Here is a 21634-nt window from a genome sequence, read left to right on the forward strand (position 1 = left end):
TTTAATCCAGAAGCGAACGTGTAATCGCATTACAATAGTGCATCAGGTTAGAGCCTAATAATCTCGCAATTAGCAGTACGCGCGACGGGAACATTCCCCCCGGATGGGATGGGACACCACCCCGTGCCCAGCGCAGCGGGACCTCAGGAATTCGTAGCACGCTTCGTTTGACCGCGCGGCAACAGCAGCCGCCGCGCTTCGCTTCCCTGGCACGACCGCGTCCACCTCCCGCTGGCTGTTTCGCCCAGACCCGCCAGTGAAACGCCGTGGCCTAACTGCCGAGTGCCCGCGACGAGTCAAACTCCCCGACGCGTCAGCGTCTTCTCCCCTCGCTCCCAGCCCATCCCCTCTGGCTACAGACTGTCGAATGGTGCCAAGCTTCCTCCGCCCCTCCCGCTAGGGTTCCGGCTCCGCGCCACGCCGCCATGGAGGCTCCGCTCCTCCCCCTGCTCCTGCTCTTCCTGGCCGCCGCGGCGGGCCCGAACGCGGCCACCGCAGCGAGGGACGGCTGCACCTCGGGCTGCGACCACGCGCTGGGCTCCTACTACGTCGCGTCCAACCAGAACGTCACCTACATCGCCAGCCTCTTCGGGTTCTCCGACTACCGAGTGCTCGGCAAGTACAACCCCGGGATCCCCAACCTCGACTTCGTCGCCGCCGGGGACCGCCTCAACGTCCCCTTCCCCTGCCAATGCATCGCGCCGCCGTCCGCCCCGGCCTCCACCTTCCTCGCCGCCCCTATCCGCTACGACGTCCACACCGGAGACACCTACATCAGCATCGCCGACCAATTCAACAACCTCACCACCCCCGCCTGGCTGCAGGCCACAAACACCTACCCGGCCAACAACATCCCCGACGTCGGCTCCGTCAACGTCACCGTCAACTGCTCATGCGGCGACCCTGGGATTTCCACCGCTTACGGCCTCTTCCTCACATACCCGCTCAGGGACAGAGAGACCCTCGCCTCTGTCGCCGCCAATCATAGCTTCTCGTCGCCGGAGCAGATGGACCTGCTCAGAAAGTATAACCCCGGGATGGATGGTGTCACCGGGAGCGGCATCGTGTATATCCCAGCCAAAGGTCAGGCTTCACAACTCCATCGTATATAGATTTAGCTGACTCAACTGTGGCGTGCAGTTTCAGTTTAATTGAATTGAATTCAAATAGTGCTGCTATTCGAATTGAATTGTGGGGATAAATTGCTCTAGAGAAGTGCGGTGTGCAGTTTTATGCTCAGTTGTAGAGTGATATTGGTGCTCTGTTCAAAATTCCTAACGAAGTTATAAAATGGGCACCAGAAACCATTTTGGATTCTCAAGTTCGATCTATATTAATGATTGTGGGTGTAGAATGAACCGATTGGACTCTGGTTATGATGCCGGCGGCATATATTTCTTCCTTCATGTACCATTTTGTTCCAACATATTGATTGATATTGTTCTATGTTGCTGATTCTGTGGGTTGGGTCATGCCAATTCTGCATACTAGACTATACCCCGCACATTGCCACGGAATTGGATATATAGTTTCTAAATATTGTCTAGAATACTAGTTAAGTCCTTACATTTAAACTATGTGAGAAATTTCTGCATAAGCAAAAAAAAAAACTTAACATGAGAAGTTGTGCATGTCACAATTAAATGCAATTTGATTAAAAACCCACTTAAAATGTGCTAATGCATGTTGCATAGTATAGGATTCTCATGCGTAGATCAGACAGATGCTGGTGGATCAAGCTAGTAAGTCTACAAAAATGCTAAAAAACTGACGTCAGATTTTTAGCATGGCAAGTCGAACGTTTTTCATGGCAATTTATGTTGGCGTGAGGATGTCAAATCTGGTTGGCGAGCACGGTAATTTCTGGCAAAAAAATAAACTGAGGCGGATTTGCCATGCTCACCAACTAAACTTGCCACCCTCGGTAAACATAATTTGCCGTGAAAAAACTTTCAGTTTGCCATGCCTAAAAATCTGACGTTTGCTGGATATTCGGGTCCTAAATCTAACGACTACAACAATTTTGATGATGTGGAAGCACACATGTTCAGATAACTAGAAGTAGTGGGGATCACTCTTTTAGGTTTATAGGATACGGTAACTTTAGTAAGAAAATTGCCTAATATTTCTGGGGACCCAAACGATCTTTGCATAATTCGTGAATAGTGCTGCTATTCAAATTGAATTGTGGGGAATTCGGTTAAATTTTAGCTTTTGTTTAGCTGACTGAAAAGGAGTATTGGGGACTAATTGTCATACTAGGGAAGTGTTATGCAGTTTCATGCTCAGTTTTAGAGTGATACAGGTGCTCTATTCAAATCTTATTATGAGGTTTTGGATTGTTAATTGTTCGTAGTTCCAGCTATATTAATGTTTGTGAGTAGCAAATAAACTGATTGAACTCTGGTTATGGTGCTGACCCCACATATTTCTTTCTTCATGTGCCATTTTGTTACCACATACAACAAGCCTTTAGTCCCAAACAAGTTGGGGCAGGCTAGAGGTGAAACCCATAAGATCTTGCGACCAACTCATGGTTCTGGCACATGTATAGCAAGCATCCATGCACCCTTGTCCATGGCTAGTTCTTTGGTGATACTCCAATCCTTCAGATCTCTCTTTACGGACTCCTCCCATGTCAAATTCGGTCTACCCCGACCTCTCTTGACATTATCCGCACGCTTTAGCCGTCCGCTATGCACTGGAGCTTCTGGAGGCCTGCACTGAATATGTCCAAACCATCTCAGACGATGTTGGATAAGCTTCTCTTCAATTGGTGCTACCCTAACTCTATCTCGTATATCATTATTCCGGACTCGGTCCTTCCTCGTGTAGCCACACATCCATCTCAACATACGCATCTCCGCCACAGCTAACCGTTGAACATGTCGCCTTTTAGTCTGCCAACACTCAGCGCCATACAACATTGCGGGTCGAACCGTCGTCCTGTAGAACTTGCCTTTTAGCTTTTGTGGCACTCTCTTTTCACAGAGAATGCCAGAAGCTTGGCGTCACTTCATCCATCTGGCTTTGATTTGATGGTTCACATCTTCATCAATACCCCCATCCTTCTGCAGCATTGACCCCAAATATTGAAAGGTGTCCTTCTGAGGCAGCACCTGCCCATCAAGGCTAACCTCCTCCTCCTCGCGCCTAGTAGTACTGAAGTACTCGGTTTTAGTTCTACTAAACCTAAAACCTTTCGATTCCAAGGTTTGTCTCCATAGCTCTAACTTCCTATTGGCCCCCGTCTGACTATCGTCAACTAGCACCACATAATCCGCAAAGAGCATACACCATGGGATATCTCCTTGTATATCCCTTGTGACCTCATCCATCATCAAGGCAAAAAGATACGGGCTCAAAGCTGACACCTGATGTAGTCTTATCTTAATAGAGAAGTCATCAGTGTCGACATCACTTGTTCGAACACTTGTACAACATTATCGTACATGTCCTTGATGAGGGTAATGTTCTTTGCTGGGACTTTGTGTTTCTTCAAGGCCCACCACATGACATTCCGCGGTATCTTATCATAGGCCTTCTCCAAGTCAATGAACACCATATGCAAGTCCTTCTTTTGCTCCCTGTATCTCTCCATAAGGTCGTACCAAGAAAATGGCTTCCATGGTCGACCTCCCAGGCATGAAACCAAACTGATTTTTGGCCACGCTTGTCATTCTTCTTAAACGATGCTCAATGAATCTCTCCATAGCTTCATTGTGTGGCTCATCAACTTAATTCCATGGTAATTAGTACAACATTGAACACCCCCCTTGTTCTTGAAGATTGGTACTAATATACTCCGTCTCCATTCTTCTTGCATCTTGTTTGCCCGAAAAATGAGGTTGAAAAGCTTGGTTAGCCATACAATCACTATGTCTCCGAGGCCTTTCCACACCTCAATGGGGATACAATCAAGGCCCATTGCCTTGCCTCCTTCCATTTTTTTTAAAGCCTCCTTGACTTCAGACTCCTGGATTCGCCGCACAAAACGCATGTTGGTCTCATCAAAGGAGTCTTCCAGTTTAATGGTCGAACTCTCATTCTCCCCATTGAACAACTTGTTGAAGTACTCCCGCCATCTATGCTTAATCTCCTCGTCCTTCACCAGGAGTTGGTCTGCTCCGTCCTTGATACATTTGACTTGGCCAACATCCCTCGTCTTCCTCTCTCGGATCTTGGCCATTTTATAGATGTCCCTTTCGCCTTCCTTCATGCCTAACCGTTGGTAGAGGTCCTCATACGCCCGATCCCTTGCTTCACTGACAGCTCGCTTTGCAGCCTTCTTCACCATCTTGTACTTCTGTATGTTGTCTGCACTCCTATCCAGGTATAGGCGTTTGAAACAATCTTTCTTCTCCTTAATCACCTTCTAGACATCATCATTCCACCACCAGGTATCCTTAGCTTCGGTTCTCCTTCCCCTAGACACTCCAAACTCCTCCGAGGCCACCTTATGAATGCAAGTCGCCATCTTCATCCACACATTGTCCGCATCCCCTCCTTCCTCCCAAGGGCCCTCCTTAATGACCCTCTCCTTGAACGCGTGAGCTACCTCCCCCTTGAGCTTCCACCACTTCGTTCTAGCGACTTTGGCACACTTATCTCGCTGGACACGAATCCGAAAGCGGAAGTCAGCAACCACCACTTATGCCGAGGGACAACACTCTCTCCAGGCATCACCTTACAATCTAGGCATGCGCGCCTATCTTCTCTTCTCGAGAGGATGAAATCAATCTGGCTAGAGTGTTGACCACTACTAAAAGTCACTGATGTGATTCTCTCTTTTTAAAGAGGGTGTTAGCTATGATCATGTCATAGGCTAGAGCAAAGCTTAAGACATCTTCTCCTTCTTGATTCTTGATGCCATAGCCAAAGCCCCCATGCACCCCTTCAAAACCTGTGTTAGATGTACCCACATGGCCATTGAGGTCTCCTCCTATGAAAAGCTTCTCGCCAATCAGTACACTCCTAACCATGTCCTCCAGGCCTTCCCAGAACCCCCTCTTGGTGTTCTCATTGTGGCCTACTTGCGGGGCATACGCGCTGATAACATTGAGAACTAAGTCCCCAACTACCAGCTTGACCAGGATAATCCGGTCCCCACGTCTCTTGACGTCTACCACTCCATACTTGAGGCTCTTGTTGATCAAGATTCCTATGCCATTTCTGTTTGCAGCCGTCCACGTGTACCACAGCTTGAAGCCGGTATCCTCCACCTCCTTCGCCTTCTGTCCCCTCCATTTGGTTTCTTGGACGCAAAGGATATCAACACCTCTCCTCACCGCTGCATCAACTAGCTCCCGAAGCTTCCCTGTCAGTGACCCTACGTTCCAGCTACCTAAGCGGATCCTCCTAGGCTCGGCTAGCTTCCTTACCCTTCGCACTCGTCGAGTCAAATGCGAAGACCCTTGCTCATTTTTCACTAGATCCGGGCGCCGATGTAGCGCGCCACTAAGGATGCGACGACCTGATCCTCGCTCACTTGCCACCGTATCCAGATCAAGATACGGCGCGCCACCTGAGGGGTGACGGCCCGGCCCTTGCCCGTTTGACACCACACCCGGGTTCCGATGTGGCGCATCGCTGAGAGGGTTGCGCCCCAACGAAAATCTTTTGGGTTTCATCTCCATATTGATATGATTTTTTTGCCATGTTGCTGATCATGTGTGTTGTGTCATGCCAATTCTGCATGTATGGTAACTCGGTAAGAAAATTGCCTAAATAATTCCTTGGACCAAACGATCTTTGTGTACTATTAATTTTGAGAAACAAGTTGAAGTGAAACCCTCAATCCATTTGATGATACCATGTGGTTACAATGTTGACATTGATGTTTAACTCAATTTGATTCAACGGTTTTCCTCAAGAAAACAGTTGCCATGAATTGCATAGTTATGCAGAGGCTTAGTGTGAACTCTTTGTTGCTTGTATCATCTTCATGAGAAGTATTGAGTCAATAAAAAAATTCCATTATAAAAAAGTTCAATTACATGTTGCGTACAATTGATCACGTGTTCCTGAAATATTTTCCTCTGCTTGTATGGTTTTCCAGATCCCAATGGAAGCTACCTTCCTCTGAAATCACAAGGGTAAGAGTTGTTATTTTAACTTATATTTCTATCCTCTTGATTTTCTTGGTCATGTTATGTTTATTCTCATGCAGTTATGCTGATAAGTATCCTCATCTTGTGCAGTACAGGCAGCCTTTGTCCTTCCGGGAGCTAATTATTGCTCGGTGTTAAGGTTTTTGGAAAGAAAACTGGATATTGTTGATTCTTGTGAGAGAACTGTGATGTTTATTCATGTTCAACTCGTCGCGACAGGGAAAAAAAGTTCAGCGGGAGCAATAGCAGGAGGTGTTGTGGCTGGTGTACTTGCACTAGTGCTGGGTGTTGTGTTATTCTTGTTTTATAGGCGAAGAAAGGCGAAACAGGACGCTTTGCTTCCATCTTCTGAAGAATCTACCCGTCTAGGTAACAATCAGTTCTGTAGGGATCTCTGACTACTCTGACCCTGGAACTGTGAATTATTCTTCTAATTCTTTTGTAGAAAAAGCATTTGCATGTCCTAATTTCACGACTGCAAGTTAATTTATGCCCTTTGTTCGTCTCAACAATGTTCTGCTACAAAGATACGAGGGGATTTGGGTGGTTTGAAGTAATGCTTGTCTATCATGGGAGCAATTATATTGATCTGTGTGGACCTGGAAATATTGTGGAGTAAATAGAGTATGATATATGTTATGATTATGAGTAATAGTTTCGGGGCTATAAGTGTAACCAATGAGCTAGTTTAGGGACCTATAAGTGTACTTTTGGGAGATAGAGAAAGTTAGAGAACCTTGAATTATGCTTCCATTTTCCCCTTATTTTGTTCTTCCCTGAACTGAACAGGCCTTGACAAATATTATAACAGAATGTGACTTCTGCTATTTCTGAACTATTATTCTTTTTGTTCCAGCCAGTGCAGTATCCATGCAGAAGGTGACACCATCGAGCAGTCAAGCTGATGGAGCTTCACCAGCTGCTGGCATTACAGTTGACAAATCAGTCGAGTTCTCATATGAAGAACTTTTTAATGCTACAGAAGGCTTTAACATAATTCATAAAATTGGACAAGGTGGTTTTGGTGCTGTCTATTATGCTGAGCTCAGAGGCGAGGTTAGTTCATTTTTATTTCATTTGCATTCCAGAATCCCACATGCCACAAACATGTACTCCTTCTGCAAAGAAATAGAAGAGCGTTTAGATCACTAGAGTAGTGATCTAAACACTCTTATATTTCTTTACGGAGGGAGTACTTAACTAGGGGATTGAACAATGGTGGAATAATGTAACTCTGCGCTGGTCCATGAATTGTGATCATGCAGCTTCATGACATGTTCTTCATTTGAAATGACTTGCTTTATTTCTCTTGTGTCATCCACTGTTGTCCAGAAAGCTGCCATAAAAAAGATGGACATGCAGGCTACTCAAGAGTTCCTTGCTGAGTTAAAAGTTTTGACACATGTTCATCATCTTAATCTGGTTCGTAAATCTTCTATTTCTGTACCTAAAAATACTGTTATTTTAATAGGATGATGATATAGATTTTCCATGTGGACGACCTCGTAATATCACACTATTCTCTAGTCAGGTTAATTTAACCTTTTCACTGCCGTTTCAATGTTCAATTTCATGCAGGTGCGCTTGATTGGTTATTGCACGGAGAGTTCTTTGTTCCTTGTCTACGAATTTATCGAGAATGGCAACTTAAGCCAGCATTTGCGTGGAACTGGTAATGTTCTGCCTCCCAAAATATTGATTCTGCCTTGTCTGTTCCTTCCGGCAAATTAATCTCTCCGCGCATTTGTGATAGGTTATGAGCCTCTTTCTTGGGTTGAAAGAGTTCAGATTGCACTAGATTCAGCAAGAGGTCTTGAGTACATTCATGAGCATACCGTTCCAGTGTACATACATCGGGACATTAAATCCGCAAACATATTGATAGACAAGAACACCCGTGCAAAGGTAGGAATGATTCAAGGAGAATTCATGTGTTTCATATGTTCTGTCCACCCTTGATGTAATATTTATGTGTATCTTCCAGGTTGCAGATTTTGGTCTAACAAAACTTACAGAAGTTGGTGGTGGTACATCTTTGCAAACACGTGTTGTTGGTACATTCGGTTACATGCCTCCAGAGTAGGTGTCCTGAACATCTACTTGTCGTTGTGCTATCCGCAAAGTAATATTCCATGCTTGCGATGAATGTTGACATTTATGGGAAACGGTGTTTGCAGATATGCCCGATACGGTGATGTTTCTCCTAAAGTCGACGTCTATGCCTTTGGTGTTGTCCTGTACGAACTCATTTCAGCCAAAGATGCCATTGTCCGATCAACTGAATCTGCCAGTGATTCAAAGGGATTGGTTTATCTGGTAATTGTGCTGCTCAGCCAACAAGTTACATTCTGCTCTTGATGCTTGATAAAACTACTAGGGTACCTGTTTCGTGTGTCATTCTGCCTTGTTACTTCTAGTGGCATTACGGTCAGATTAATATGGATGTTTTGTTATCATACAGTTATGCTTTTGAAGCCACCACACACAGACTGGCTTTGGGTTCTTGCTGAATTCACCTTGCATGTTTGATGACTTACCAAACTGAAATCTGTGTAGTTTGAGGAGGCTCTCAACGCACCGGATCCGAAGGAAGGCCTCAAGAGGCTGATCGATCCAAAGCTGGGAGACGATTACCCCATCGACGCCATTCTCAAGGTTAGCAAGACATGCTCCGGCTTGCCTTCCTTGCGTGGTTGGATTGGATATATGCCAGCCAGGATAAAACATTTGGTGCCTTTTTATTTGCGAATAAAACATTTAAATTAATCAACCAGAGACATTACAATCTTGTTGACAAATCATGTCGACCTCATCCGTGACACACCTTAACCACATGTCAGTTTTTGGCAACGGCTTACCCATCGTGATAAAACATTTGTTGGCTTGTGGTTGCAGATGACGCACCTGGCGAACGCGTGCACACAGGAGGACCCCAAGCTGAGGCCGACGATGAGATCCGTGGTGGTGGCGCTGATGACGCTGTCCTCCACGAGCGAGTTCTGGGATATGAACGCCCTCTACGAAAACCCGGGCTTGGTGAACCTCATGTCCGGGAGATGACCTCCTCTCTTTAGCCACATCCACATGCCTCCCCTGGCGTTGTACATCGGGGTTCTACAGTCAAATGCGGGACGATAAGGCGGCAGTGACAGCCTGACAGCATCGATTGTTTTGGCTATATCTTCGACGTGTAATTTCCCATCGGTATAGATTCTTTTTATTCTCCTTTTATTTATGCCCGAGTTCATATTTTTCTTCTTCTTGGAGACCTTAGCGCCACGTTCATCTGAGTTGTATCATTGTATGTGTCAAGTGTAATATATTGACGTGGCAATGGAAATAGCTAATAGGCCTTGTAGACTGTGTGGCAATAATCTTGGCAGAGGATGCGTGGAGTCTCTTTTCCTCAGTGGGAACTACGGAAACAGTATATATAGGAAAGAAATATTGGTAATGAATGCACTAATACTAGTAGTGCCTGATTGCTCCGTTGGCTGCTAGCTCCAGTAGCTTTCTACTGCTAGCTCGTCGGCAATCGGTCGAGACGTTAGACGTGTGATATTGGCGCTACGTGGAGATATAGTCAAAGATGTACAGTGCTCGTCCCGGGAACAGATGGCAGATTAGCGTTAGCGGTTTTCCATTTTCTCAAGCGAGCTTAACCTTTTTTTTGCGGGTCGAGTTTAACTTTCTGTTCGACGTTGATGGTTAATAAAAGCAAGGTACAAATATGTTACAAGTTATAGTACAAATAGTTATACAGGAAACAAAATGTCCTCGGCCAATCCCAGCTCTAGGAATCATAGTCAAACCCATTAAAGATTGTTCTACGGTCAGGGCTAAAAAAAAAGACGTTGATGGTTAATCTGATGATTCAATATGATTAGACTGCAGGGCCTCAGACCGTTAAAATATCTTATTACTAGCAGAAATTACACACAAGAAATTGATATGGCCGAGTTGGTCTAAGGCGCCACTGTCAACACACATTGTACCCTTTATTTTTCCTTGGCGCAAGATGAGATTCCAAAATCCAAATAACAGGCGGCAGCTAGGCTTCCAAACCGTGGTACTGACACCGCCATGTATGTCGACGGTCCCGGGAGCCCAGTCCCACACGGCCTCAACCACAACGAGTTCCACACTACGCGTGCATGTTTCGATCAATGGCTCATGCCTTAAATAAGGCTGGTGTGTGCTTCATTGTCTTCATTAATTTATAATTACTCGTTATCGTGCAGTATGTTTCTGAGCTGGTTATTAGGTGCTATCTCCGTTCTGGTTTATTAGTCTGCTTCGTTTTTTTTATGCTAAATTTTTATCATAGATTTAATTAACAAAATGTTAGTGCATGTCATCAAAACTTATATCGTTAGATTCGTATCTGAACTAGTTTTCAATAATATTATTGTTGTGACATGCAACGGCATTTTGTTCATTGAATCAAAGGTCAAAGTTTAGCTGATGTAGGGTGGAACCCTATACGACCGATCTTTCACGAAAGGAGCGGATCCCAACTAAGAACACGAAGAACACGAGGGGAAACACGAGGGAAAACACAAGAGAATCACTCAAACCAACAACATACAGTCACACATATGCTAATCCTCGAAACACGAGAGGAGATACAAGATCCACGATCAACAAAGGACGATACAAAGGGTAACCGGTTCTTTTTCATGAGGAGGTCTTGATGGGGCCACCCAAGAGGGGGTCTTGAATCCAAGGGGGATCTTCTCCATAGAGGGACCGCGGTCTCTCTCAAGGAGTAGATCCGTATGGATGGGCGAGGCTCTATCTCACAAGTGAGCTATCACAATGCTAACCCTAAAACATAGGTGGAGGGGGAGTATATATAGTCTAAGGGGCGAAGGGGTACATGGGCCTCGGCCGAGATACACTGCACGCAGACAGGGGGGGGGGGGGGCGGATGTCCGGGGCTTCATGACGAGCCGGATGTCCGGGCTGGGGTGGCCGGATGTCTGGGCTGGCGTGGATGCGTTCTGTGAAGGATGCCGGACTTCCGGGCTGGGGCCGGATGTCCGGGGCCTGGGGGGCGGATGTCCGGGCCCCATAGCACTTCGGTTGTTGGGCTGCTGCTGTTCTTGACATCTTCAGGGGCCGGATGTCCGGGCCAGGGCCGGATATCCGGGTCCTGTAGCCTTTCTCCGGTTCCTCTCGTCGTGCTCCTTCATCCTTGTACTTGGGGACTTGTCCATGATCCCGAGCATCTCCGAGAGGGTCTTCTTGGTACCTAAGCACAAGTAGTGTCTTTGTATGAGGTAGCAACCATGTCTTGCACGAATGGAAAGGGGAAACATTTAGGAGCGGGTTCACCTTGTGTCCAATGGCGTATGCTTGAGGTCTCGTCGTATGTCCACTTGGGGCTTGGGGAGTAGTCGTAGTGTACATGGGGATGATCGTAGGATGCTCCGCATCATCTCCCCTCCCTTGGGAAAGATCCGACCTCGGATCGAAAACCTCATCACCATGAAAACGGTTGTCGTGGACGGACTTGTAGTTGGACGAAGTGGAAGACATGGCGCAATGCAAGTACTCCAAGGTGTCTCCGGAGTGGTACACATGCAAAAAGAGCAAACACAAACGACACTTGGAAATACAATGGTTAGCGCACACAAGGTGTCCATCATGTAAGAATGAGTCCGTGCAGCAAGATTGTTCGTGGCAAAGTGCATGAAGCTTATCAAGATGATATTGAATGATATGCAAAGCGTTCATGGGAGCAAAAGCATTCATTGTGCACACAAATGTATTGTGAATGTGATCAATGCAACCACGGTGCAAAATGATGTCATAGTGAGACGGTTTATCAATAGCATGAATATGGCAATTGGTGCTCAATGTGGGTATGTGATCATGCAATTGATGGTAGGCAATGCGATCATGATGTATGAATATGCCATCAAGGAAGATCACAACAAATTTGCTTAGGAAGTGCATAAACTCATATATCATGGATGACATGGGAATAGGTGCAACAAGACAAGCATAATGTGTGTCAATCCATGCATAGGGTGCAAACTTGTGGTGAGTATGATATGTCCATCGAGCATGACATGTGTGAGCACAATCAATAAATATGAAGGTGTGGGTGCAATGTGTCAAAGGAGTGTTGATGTACCAATGCTCGATGTCGTGGCATGAGTGGAGGTTCGAAGGTGCATCCAATAAGTCTGAGCGCTCCTCAATGTGAAGGTCCATAGAGCCAATCTTCAATGCCGGTCCCCCCTCCAATAGATGTATCATGTAGACAAGAAGAAGGAGACAACAATGAAAGAATGACCCATCCAATATGCATATTTGAGGATGGCTCAAATGGAAGGAGTTCACCTTTATGAGAATGTCGAAAATGTTGGTGTCGCGCATTGTGTACGCCGTCACATGACCAAGTTGTCTCTTGATGGTACCGCCTTTTGAATCCTTCAAAACGAAAGAACATGACAAACACTCGGAAAAACAAATGAGGTTAGCGGAAGTGCAAAACCTATCATTCGTGTGGTAAGATACCCAACAAGTGTATGCATCATGCTCATCATAAGAAAGGACAAGGGGGCATTTCATAGTATGGAGGCATATGATGCGAGAACAACCAAATACAATAGGCTCAATCAAACAAGCATGCAGCACAAGTAAGGTTTCAAAGTCTCCAAGATCAATAAGCAAAGTATGGTTGCACTCACTACAAGTAGATATGAGAGAGGCAACTAATGGACACAAGAGACAATGATCAAGATATATCATGTGAGAGGCATGAACATATATGTCATCAACCCAAGAAAGCGAGTAATAATGGAACATGGGTGATGCGACAAAGCAAGCAATCATGGTGATCAAGTCAAGCAATCTAGTAGTGCGAAGATGCAACGTACTAGAAGGAATCATGGCAAGCATGTCATGTGTGCAAATAGTGGTCATGAATAATACACATGACATATCACAAGCATGAAAGCAAGATATGAGTAAAATATCATCAATGTATTGGCGAGAGGCCATATGTAAATAGCAATGGGACATCATGACTCTCCGAACACAACAATCAACAAGAGCATGAGGTACAAGGAAAACATGGTAATAGTAACAAGGATCTCCACCAAGCATGCAAATACAGATAGAAGTAGCATAATGGTGTATCATGGGTAAATGCAAGCAAGGGTCACAATTGCATGGCAAAGGCATAGAAGCAAGCATAACATGCAAAGGGAACACGATAGAATGGGCATAAGGTGACAAGTGGTAAATAGCCCATAGCCGTGTGAGAGACAAGTAGAAGAGGTGTGTGTAGTCCTTGCGCGAAGGGAACGGTGGTGAGGATAATCCACGGGATCCCAAATCGTCGTTGCTCTCAAGAGCTCGTTTCGTCAACTCTTGGGATTGAGAGGTTGACAAGTATACATGAGTACCTACACAAAACAAAGGCAAAGGGAAAATTGTATGTGCGGGGTATATGTACACATCATCCATCATGATGCGCACATGCATGTGTTGGTTAGCACAAAATAGCCAATGCTCAAATAAATTAGATGCGTGATATAGAAACATGTCATCCATCATGAGAGGTTTGTTATTATGTATAGCATAATGGAGACTCAAATTATGTAATTCATCATAAGAAATATATGGAGCATTATTATTCATGGGATGCATATGGTGCACACAATTATGGGAATCATGCAAAAAGTATGGAATGTATCAAAATCTCCTAATATGTATGAGGAAACTATGGGGGTCTCCTCATGAGCATTTGCAGAAACATCACATGGAGAATATTGACAACATCCAAAACAAAGCATATTTGGTTTTATGTGATCATGGCATGGTATAGTAGCTGAATTGCGCAAATCATGTAAAGGAAGCATGGCAATATCATCACATGAAAAACAAAAGCCAATGACCATCATCTCGTCATCTATGCCATAAGTGCAAATGGGATTTATTTTAATGGCACATGCATAGTTACTATGTTGAGATTGAAATGAAGCAATATGGGAGATCTGTTGGGGAACGTAGTAATTTCAAAAAAAATCCTACGCACACGCAAGATCATGGTGATGCATAGCAACGAGAGGGGAGAGTGTTGTCCACGTACCCTCGTAGACCGAAAGCGGAAGCGTTAGCACAACGCGGTTGATGTAGTCGTACGTCTTCACGATCCGACCGATCAAGTACCGAACGCACGGCACCTCCGAGTTCAGCACACGTTCAGCCCGATGACGTCCCTCGAACTCCGATCCAGCCGAGTGTTGAGGGAGAGTTTCGTCAGCACGACGGCGTGGTGACGATGATGATGTTCTACCGACGCAGGGCTTCGCCTAAGCACCGCTACAGTATTATCGAGGTGGACTATGGTGGAGGGGGGCACCGCACACGGCTAAAAGATCAAACGATCAATTGTTGTGTCTTTGGGGTGCCCCCCTGCCCCCGTATATAAAGGATCAAAGGGGCGAGGTGCGGCCAGCCTTGGGGCGCGCCAGGAGGAGTCCTACTCCCACCGGGAGTAGGACTCCCCCCTTTTCCTAGTTGGATTAGGACTTGGGAAGGGGGAAAGAGGAGAGGGAGAAGAAGGAAGGGGGGGCGCCGCCCCCTTCTCCTTGTCCTATTCGGACTAGGGGGAGGGGCGCGCGGCCCAGCCCTAGCCGCCTCTCCTCTCTTCCACCTAGGCCCACTAAGGCCCATTATGTTGCCGGGGGGTTCCGGTAATCTCCCGGTACTCCGGTAAAATCCCGATTTCACCCGGAACACTTCCGATATCCAAACATAGGCTTCCAATATATCAATCTTCATGTCTCGACCATTTCGAGACTCCTCGTCATGTCCGTGATCACATCCGGGACTTCGAACAACTTTCGGTACATCAAAACATATAAACTCATAACATAGCTGTCATCGAAACGTTAAGCGTGCGGACCCTACGGGTTCGAGAACTATGTAGACATGACCGAGACACGTCTCCGGTCAATAACCAATAGCGGAACCTGGATGCTCATATTGGCTCCCACATATTCTACGAAGATCTTTATCGGTCATACCGCATAACAACATACGTTGTTCCCTTTGTCATTGGTATGTTACTTGCCCGAGATTTGATCGTCGGTATCTCAATACCTAGTTCAATCTCGTTACCGGCAAGTCTCTTTACTCGTTCTGTAATACATCATCTCGCAACAAAATCATTAGTTGCAATGCTTGCAAGGCTTAAGTGATGTGCATTACCGAGAGGGCCCAGAGATACCTCTCCGACAATCAGAGTGACAAATCCTAATCTCGAAATACGCCAACCTAACAAGTACCTTCTGAGACACCTGTAGAGCACCTTTATAATCACCCAGTTACGTTGTGACGTTTGGTAGCACACAAAGTGTTCCTCGGGTAAACGGGAGTTGCATAATCTCATAGTCATAGGAACATGTATAAGTCATGAAGAAAGCAATAGCAACATACTAAACGATCGAGTGCTAAGCTAACGAAATGGGTCAAGTCAATCACATCATTCTCCTAATGATGTGATCCCTTTAATCAAATGACAACTCATGTCAATGGCTAGGAAACATAACCATCTTCGATCAACGAGCTAGTCAATTAGAGGCATACTAGTGACACTCTGTTTGTCTATGTATTCACACAAGTATTATGTTTCCGGTTAATACAATTCTAGCATGAATAATAAACATTTATCATGATATAAGGAAATAAATAATAACTTTATTATTGCCTCTAGGGCATATTTCCTTCAAGATCTCACTCATAGCATATGAAAAGTTCAATGGATTGTCAAACATGAAGTGACCAATAGAATTTTCACATGATATCCTATGGAGCATAGCATCACAACTAGGCAACTCAACATGCTCATCATCATATTCATCATAAATTGGTAAGTCATGACATGAGGAAGTCGCACTAGCATGAAGCATGGGAATAGGTGGATCAACATCATGCAAGCAATCATTGGTGAGATAGTCCACTAGTGGGACAAGAGAAGCACCATCACCTACCTTACCTTTGGAGCATCGCTCATGTGTTGTAGGTGAGGTGTCGAAGACCAAGTCGTGGTCATCTTCATCTTGATGGAACCATGTGGGTGGTGCATCGTCTTCCACCATGGCCATCGGTTTTGCCATTGGAGGGATGGACTCGTCGAGGGTAGGCTATCGTCATGTAGGAGACCTAGCACCAAAGAAAACACACTCGGAGTAGAGGTTAAGTTATTAGAAATCATAGTGGCCTCACATGCCGTGTCAACTACCTCACTCACTAAGTGTTGTGGCTCACTCACTCCCTCTTGGATGCTCTCACTCGTATGGTTGGTGGAGTCACTCAAATGGCTCTCAACCTCATATAGGATGTGTGGCATGCTCTCATGTGTGGGGCTAGTGGTGGTCACACTCATCCTCTCATAGGAAATGCACTCAATGTCACATATGGTGGAGTCACTCATATCACTCATGGTGGGGTGGCTCTCCTCACATGGGAATTGGGGCATCTCTTCATATGTGGGTGTCGGAGAGATGTTGGTGCAAATATCTCCATGCTCAACTCGTATCGCCGCCTTGGTTGAAGGGATAGTCCCATGCTCAACCTTCTCATCCAAAATGCCTCCAAAGATAAATGCCGTAGGATATGGCAAAACATCACTCTCCTTCGAGACCAAAGAGAGTGTCTCATGCGCGGTCTCGTAGCTTGACTCGGAGTAGGAGTCCAAAATGGGCGCCGTCTTCATGTTGTTGAAGAGGTTCATGCTCGTCGCCGTAGTCGAAGGGGATGGCCCTAGCTCGACCTTCTTGTCGCCGTCTTGTTGTTGGAGGCCCATATGATGTGGCACATCGTAGCTCGTCTCCATGACCGAAGGGAAATTCCCATGCTCGGCCATCTTCCTTGAGGGGCTTCCGAAGATGGAAGTGTCGCCCTCGTTCGTAGTTGATTGCCTCGTTGTTGAAGATGTCGATGTAGGCGAACTCGTGGGAAGTAGGCGAAGATGCCGTACGTCCAAAGGCGAAGATGCCTTGATAGCACTTGGCGAAGATGCCGAAGTGGTGGTGGTAGCCGTAGCTCCGTCTTGATGGTGCTCGTCTCGCGGTCTTCTCTTTTGCTCATGAAGCTTGGACTTGGCGTGAAGTAGGGCTTGTTGGGACTTGTACGTTTGCACTTGTGGAGCATCTTCATGATGATGGTGTCGTTGTCGCACTTGAGCTCGTAGTAGATGTCGTTCGTCATCGTCGTGCACATGATGCTTGGAGGTGATTTTCCCTTCATGACGATGTGGATCATGAACGTGATGGTGGTCGCCATGGAGATGTGGACGTGGACGACTTGCGCATGTATCGCTTGGGCGCTCCGAAGATGGTTGACTTGCTCGCCGTCGCCTTGAGGATGATGAAGGGGAAGAACGGTTGATCAACAAGGTCCGAATCTCCTCCATCCATGCATTGTTCTCCTCCTTTTGTGCGGAAAGCTTGTTGTCGAAGTAGTCTCTTGTATGTGCTTCGGAGTCTCGTATGTCGATGGCGAGGTTGTCGATGCGCTCTCGCAATCTTGATTGTGCACCTTGCATTTGTCGTTGTAGATCGAAGATGGATGCTTTGGTGATGTAGTTGTTCGCGCCGTCGTTGTTGTCGAAGACCGGAGATGAAATGCCTTGCCTATCCATCACAAGACTCGAGCAAATATGAGTGGGAGAAAGAGAAGAACTATACCAAATGTACCTTGACCGATGTTGAAGATGGATCAATGATCACTCAATAATGTAACAAGGAAATAGCACAATTGGTACCGATCTTGTCAATTTCTCACACCTGCACAAGTAAGGCTTATGGTGGAGCTCGGTGAGGATAGTGGCACAAAAATTTGATGCAAAATGTTAGCAAGAGTCAATAATGTTGAAAGAGATTCACAAATTCGCAAGTGAAATAAGTAGACCAATAGCAATATGTGGCACACAGAAATGCACACACAGATAGATAAATGGGGTCGTGCAACCAAGGATTGAGCTCAAAATGTGGAATCCACGGAAAATGCTCTTGTTGCACAACTCTAGAGAGACGCTAGCACGATTGCTCAATAGGCGGATACGACACTTGTGCACAACCTATAGGAGACAAAAATGCAACGACTTCTATCCCAATTATGCTATGTATATATGGTTCCCGGTGTTTGATCCAAGATGATCGGATATGACAATCTTATGCAATGTGGTATGATGTTATGGCTATTTCTTACAACCTCTTTGTTCACTCTTTTTTTTGCTTAAAAGCTTATTCTCTTTTTTTCTTTTGTATGGCCACTTTGCGAAATGCACAAACCAAGATAGCAATTGTGTATATGCGGGAACAATCTTGTGGCACAAGGGATGATATGATACCAATATGATATGGTATGTATGCAATGGATGGTGTAGATCACTAATGTGCACAAGTAACGTTGCCGTCAATACTCAAAGGCTAGTCTCGATAGGCAAGTGACGCAAAATGGGCTAGGTGTTATCAATGCAATGGCAAGGAGAATATACAATGGATGTCGTCGAGGTTACCGTCAATGGTTTGGCATGTGTAAGCAAGGCCAGATAATGATGAAGTGGTCAATGTCGATGACGACCTCGTGGCGATGATGAGTGGCGGTGTTCTTGATGTCGAACCGTCCTTAATTAGCCGAAACACCTTAGGAAACGGAAAAACCGCGAACTCAAAATCTTAAATGTCAAATGGTGATAGCGGAAAGCAGTGGTGGTTTTGCAGAAGCTCAAAGGGATTGCGGAAATGCGTTGATGGGTTTTGGAGTACGCAATGCGGAAGTGGAGGGTAAGGTGGTGGACTATACACGGTGTCGGAGTTGGAAGCACGGTTCCTAAATAGCTGAAACACCTTAGGAGACACAACTCACAACTCAAACAAAATTAGGTTAAGTTGGGGTGGCGGAAGTGTATGGTGGGCAAGCCTATGCGAAAGTGGTGGTGGTGGTTGATGAAGAAGCAACCGTCCCTAAGTAGCCTAAACACCTTGGGAGACTCAAGTCACAACTCAAACAACCACAAATGGAATGGGAAAGAAAATTGGTTAGGTTGCAGAAGTCGGTGGTGGTTATGCGGATGATATGGTGGAAGCCCTAGGCAAAGATGCCAAAGTTCCAAAAATTTGATGGAGTCAAATGGTTTTGGAAGTATTTTTGTGTGATGGGGATGTCAATAGCTTCAAAACGAGCTAAAGAACGTCAAAAACGGACTCTGGATGAATTAGTTATGGTCAAAACGGTGAAACACCGAAGGTTGAAATGCCAGGGGCCGGACATCCGGGGCTCGGGCCGGATTTCCGGAACCTGATGTCCAGAACCGCGGCGAAATTGCACTTCGGGAGCCGGATGTCGGGCCACGGGCCGGATGTCCGGGGCTACAAGCCGGATGTCCGGGCTCCAAATTCGAGGATGAACTCGAGGAACTCGATTTTGGGGGCGGAAATTGATGATTTCGGGGGCAAAATTGGAGAGATTTTGTGGATGGAAAGTGGGAAAAATTGGGGGAAAGCTAGATCCACTCGTAACAAAGCAAATCCATGGATTAAATCCAACAAAACTTCATCACACCAACAAATCACAAAAAAAATTGGGCGGCTATTTTTGGTGGGGATTTTCGAAATTGGGGAAGGACACAACAAAACTAGGCTAGAAAAAGAAGAGGGGAGGCTCTGAAATCGTGATCAACGTGGCTCATGATACCAAGATGATGTAGGGTGGAACCCTATACGGCCGATCTTTCACAAAAGGAGTGAATCCCAACTAAGAACACGAAGAACACGAGGGGAAACATGAGGGAAAACACAAGAAAATCACTCAAACCAACAAGATACGGTCACACATGTGCTAGATCCTCGAAACGCGAGAGGAGATACAAGATCCACGATCAACAAAGGACGATACAAAGGGTAACCGGTTCTTCTCCGTGAGGAGGTCTTGATGGGGCCACCCAAGAGGGGGTCTTGAATCCAAGGGGGATCTTCTCCGTGGAGGGGCCGCGGTCTCTCTCAAGGAGTAGATCCGTATGGATGAGCAAGGCTCTATCTCACAAATGAGCTATCACAACGCTAACCCTAAAACGTAGGTGGAGGGGGAGTATATATAGTCTAAGGGGCGAAGGGGTACATGGGCCTCGGCCGAGATACACTGCATGCAGGCAGGGGGCGGATGTCCGGGCGTCGGGCCGGATGTCCGGGGCTTCATGACGGGCCGGATGTCCGGGCTGGCGTGGATGCGTTCTGTGAAGGATGCGAGATTTCCGGGCTGGGGCCGGATGTCCGGCGGCTCACGTCGGGCCGGATGTCTGGGGCCTAGGGGCCGGATGTCCGGGCCCCGTAGCACTTCGGTTGCTGGGCTGCTGCTGTTCTTGACATCTTCAGGGGCCGGATGTCCGGGCCAGGGCCGGATATCCGGGTCATGTAGCCTTTCTCCGGTTCCTCTCGTCGTGCTCCTTCATCCTTGTGCTTGGGGACTTGTCCATGACCCCGAACATCTCCGAGAGGGTCTTCTTGGTACCTAAGCACAAGTAGTGTCTTTGTATGAGGTAGCAACCATGTCTCGCACGAATGGAAAGGGGAAACATTTAGGAACGGGTTTACCTTGTGTCCAATGGCGTATGCTTGAGGACTCGTCGTATGTCCACTTGGGGCTTGGGGAATAGTCGTATTGTACTCCCTCCGTTCGGAATTATTTGTCTCGAAAATGGATGTATCTAGAACAAAAATACGTCTAGATACATCCATTTCTGCGACAAGTAGTTTCGAACGGAGGGAGTATATGGGGATGATCGTAGGATGCTTCGCATCATTAACACAAAATACAAAAAGAACCAATAAATTAGGACGGAGATACATGTACGGTGTACGTACTCCAGCTCCGGTAGCGATACGATACCCAGTCTATTTTCTCCATACCTCACCTCAACGCTGGCGGTGAGTATTTGCTATCGTGGTCTGCCGTTTCTAGAAGGAATTTCCTTTTTTGGTACTAGTACTAAAATGCAAATTTAGCACGACTGTATTTACTCAAAATAGTACTGTAAGAAACAATAGATTTGCAAAAAAGAATCCAAACACTATCCGTCCAGCATGGTCACAGCTTCTAGAAAGAAAGAAGAAAGTGTGAACCGGCTCGCCCGCGTGCGTAACTTCATCCCCATTCCCTCAAACAAGAAAAAAATCATCACCATACGCAGCGACGCAAGCGCTGCCGTAAGCGCCCGACGCCACGTGGCCTCGCCCCGCACCCTATAAGTCCCGTCGTCCACCACCCCAACTGTGCAGACTCCCACAGCGCAGCCGCCTCCTCCTGTTCGCTCCTCGGTCCTCTTCCGTCCCTCTCCCTCCTGGTACGCGCCGTCCTCTCCCTCTTCCCCTCCCTCTGCTTCTAGCTCTGCTCCCTTCTTCCCTTTGGTTCCTGCGCATTCACGGCCCGTCCCATCGGCCAGGGTAGCGGCGGCGAAGAATCCTCTGGTTTCTCAATTTCTGTGGTATCTTTAATTTGCT

At 46.3% G+C, this 21634-nt stretch overlaps 1 protein-coding gene across 1 annotated transcript; it reads left to right on the forward strand.

Annotated features, from left to right (window-relative positions):
• Positions 1-247: 247 nt before the first annotated feature.
• Positions 248-9468, forward strand: LOC109781614 (chitin elicitor receptor kinase 1). Its single transcript, XM_073502830.1, has 11 exons — positions 248-1083; positions 6059-6094; positions 6327-6479; positions 6967-7166; positions 7443-7532; positions 7689-7782; positions 7864-8015; positions 8095-8189; positions 8288-8426; positions 8667-8765; positions 9006-9468. The coding sequence occupies exons 1-11, from the start codon at positions 426-428 to the stop codon at positions 9168-9170; spliced, it is 1881 nt and encodes a 626-aa protein (XP_073358931.1). The 5' UTR covers positions 248-425; the 3' UTR covers positions 9171-9468.
• Positions 9469-21634: the final 12166 nt, after the last annotated feature.

The sequence above is a fragment of the Aegilops tauschii genome, chromosome 7 (genome assembly GCF_002575655.3).
Source record: "Aegilops tauschii subsp. strangulata cultivar AL8/78 chromosome 7, Aet v6.0, whole genome shotgun sequence".
Lineage (NCBI taxonomy): Eukaryota > Viridiplantae > Streptophyta > Magnoliopsida > Poales > Poaceae > Aegilops > Aegilops tauschii.

Excerpts from the sequence above, each read along its gene's own strand:
- LOC109781614 (XM_073502830.1), top strand. The coding sequence starts at position 426 with ATGGAGGCTCCGCTCCTCCCCCTGCTCCTGCTCTTCCTGGCCGCCGCG. Across the intron at positions 7,783-7,863 it reads CCAGCATTTGCGTGGAACTG|GTTATGAGCCTCTTTCTTGG; the intron begins GTAATGTTCTGC and ends CATTTGTGATAG. Across the intron at positions 8,190-8,287 it reads TTCGGTTACATGCCTCCAGA|ATATGCCCGATACGGTGATG; the intron begins GTAGGTGTCCTG and ends CGGTGTTTGCAG.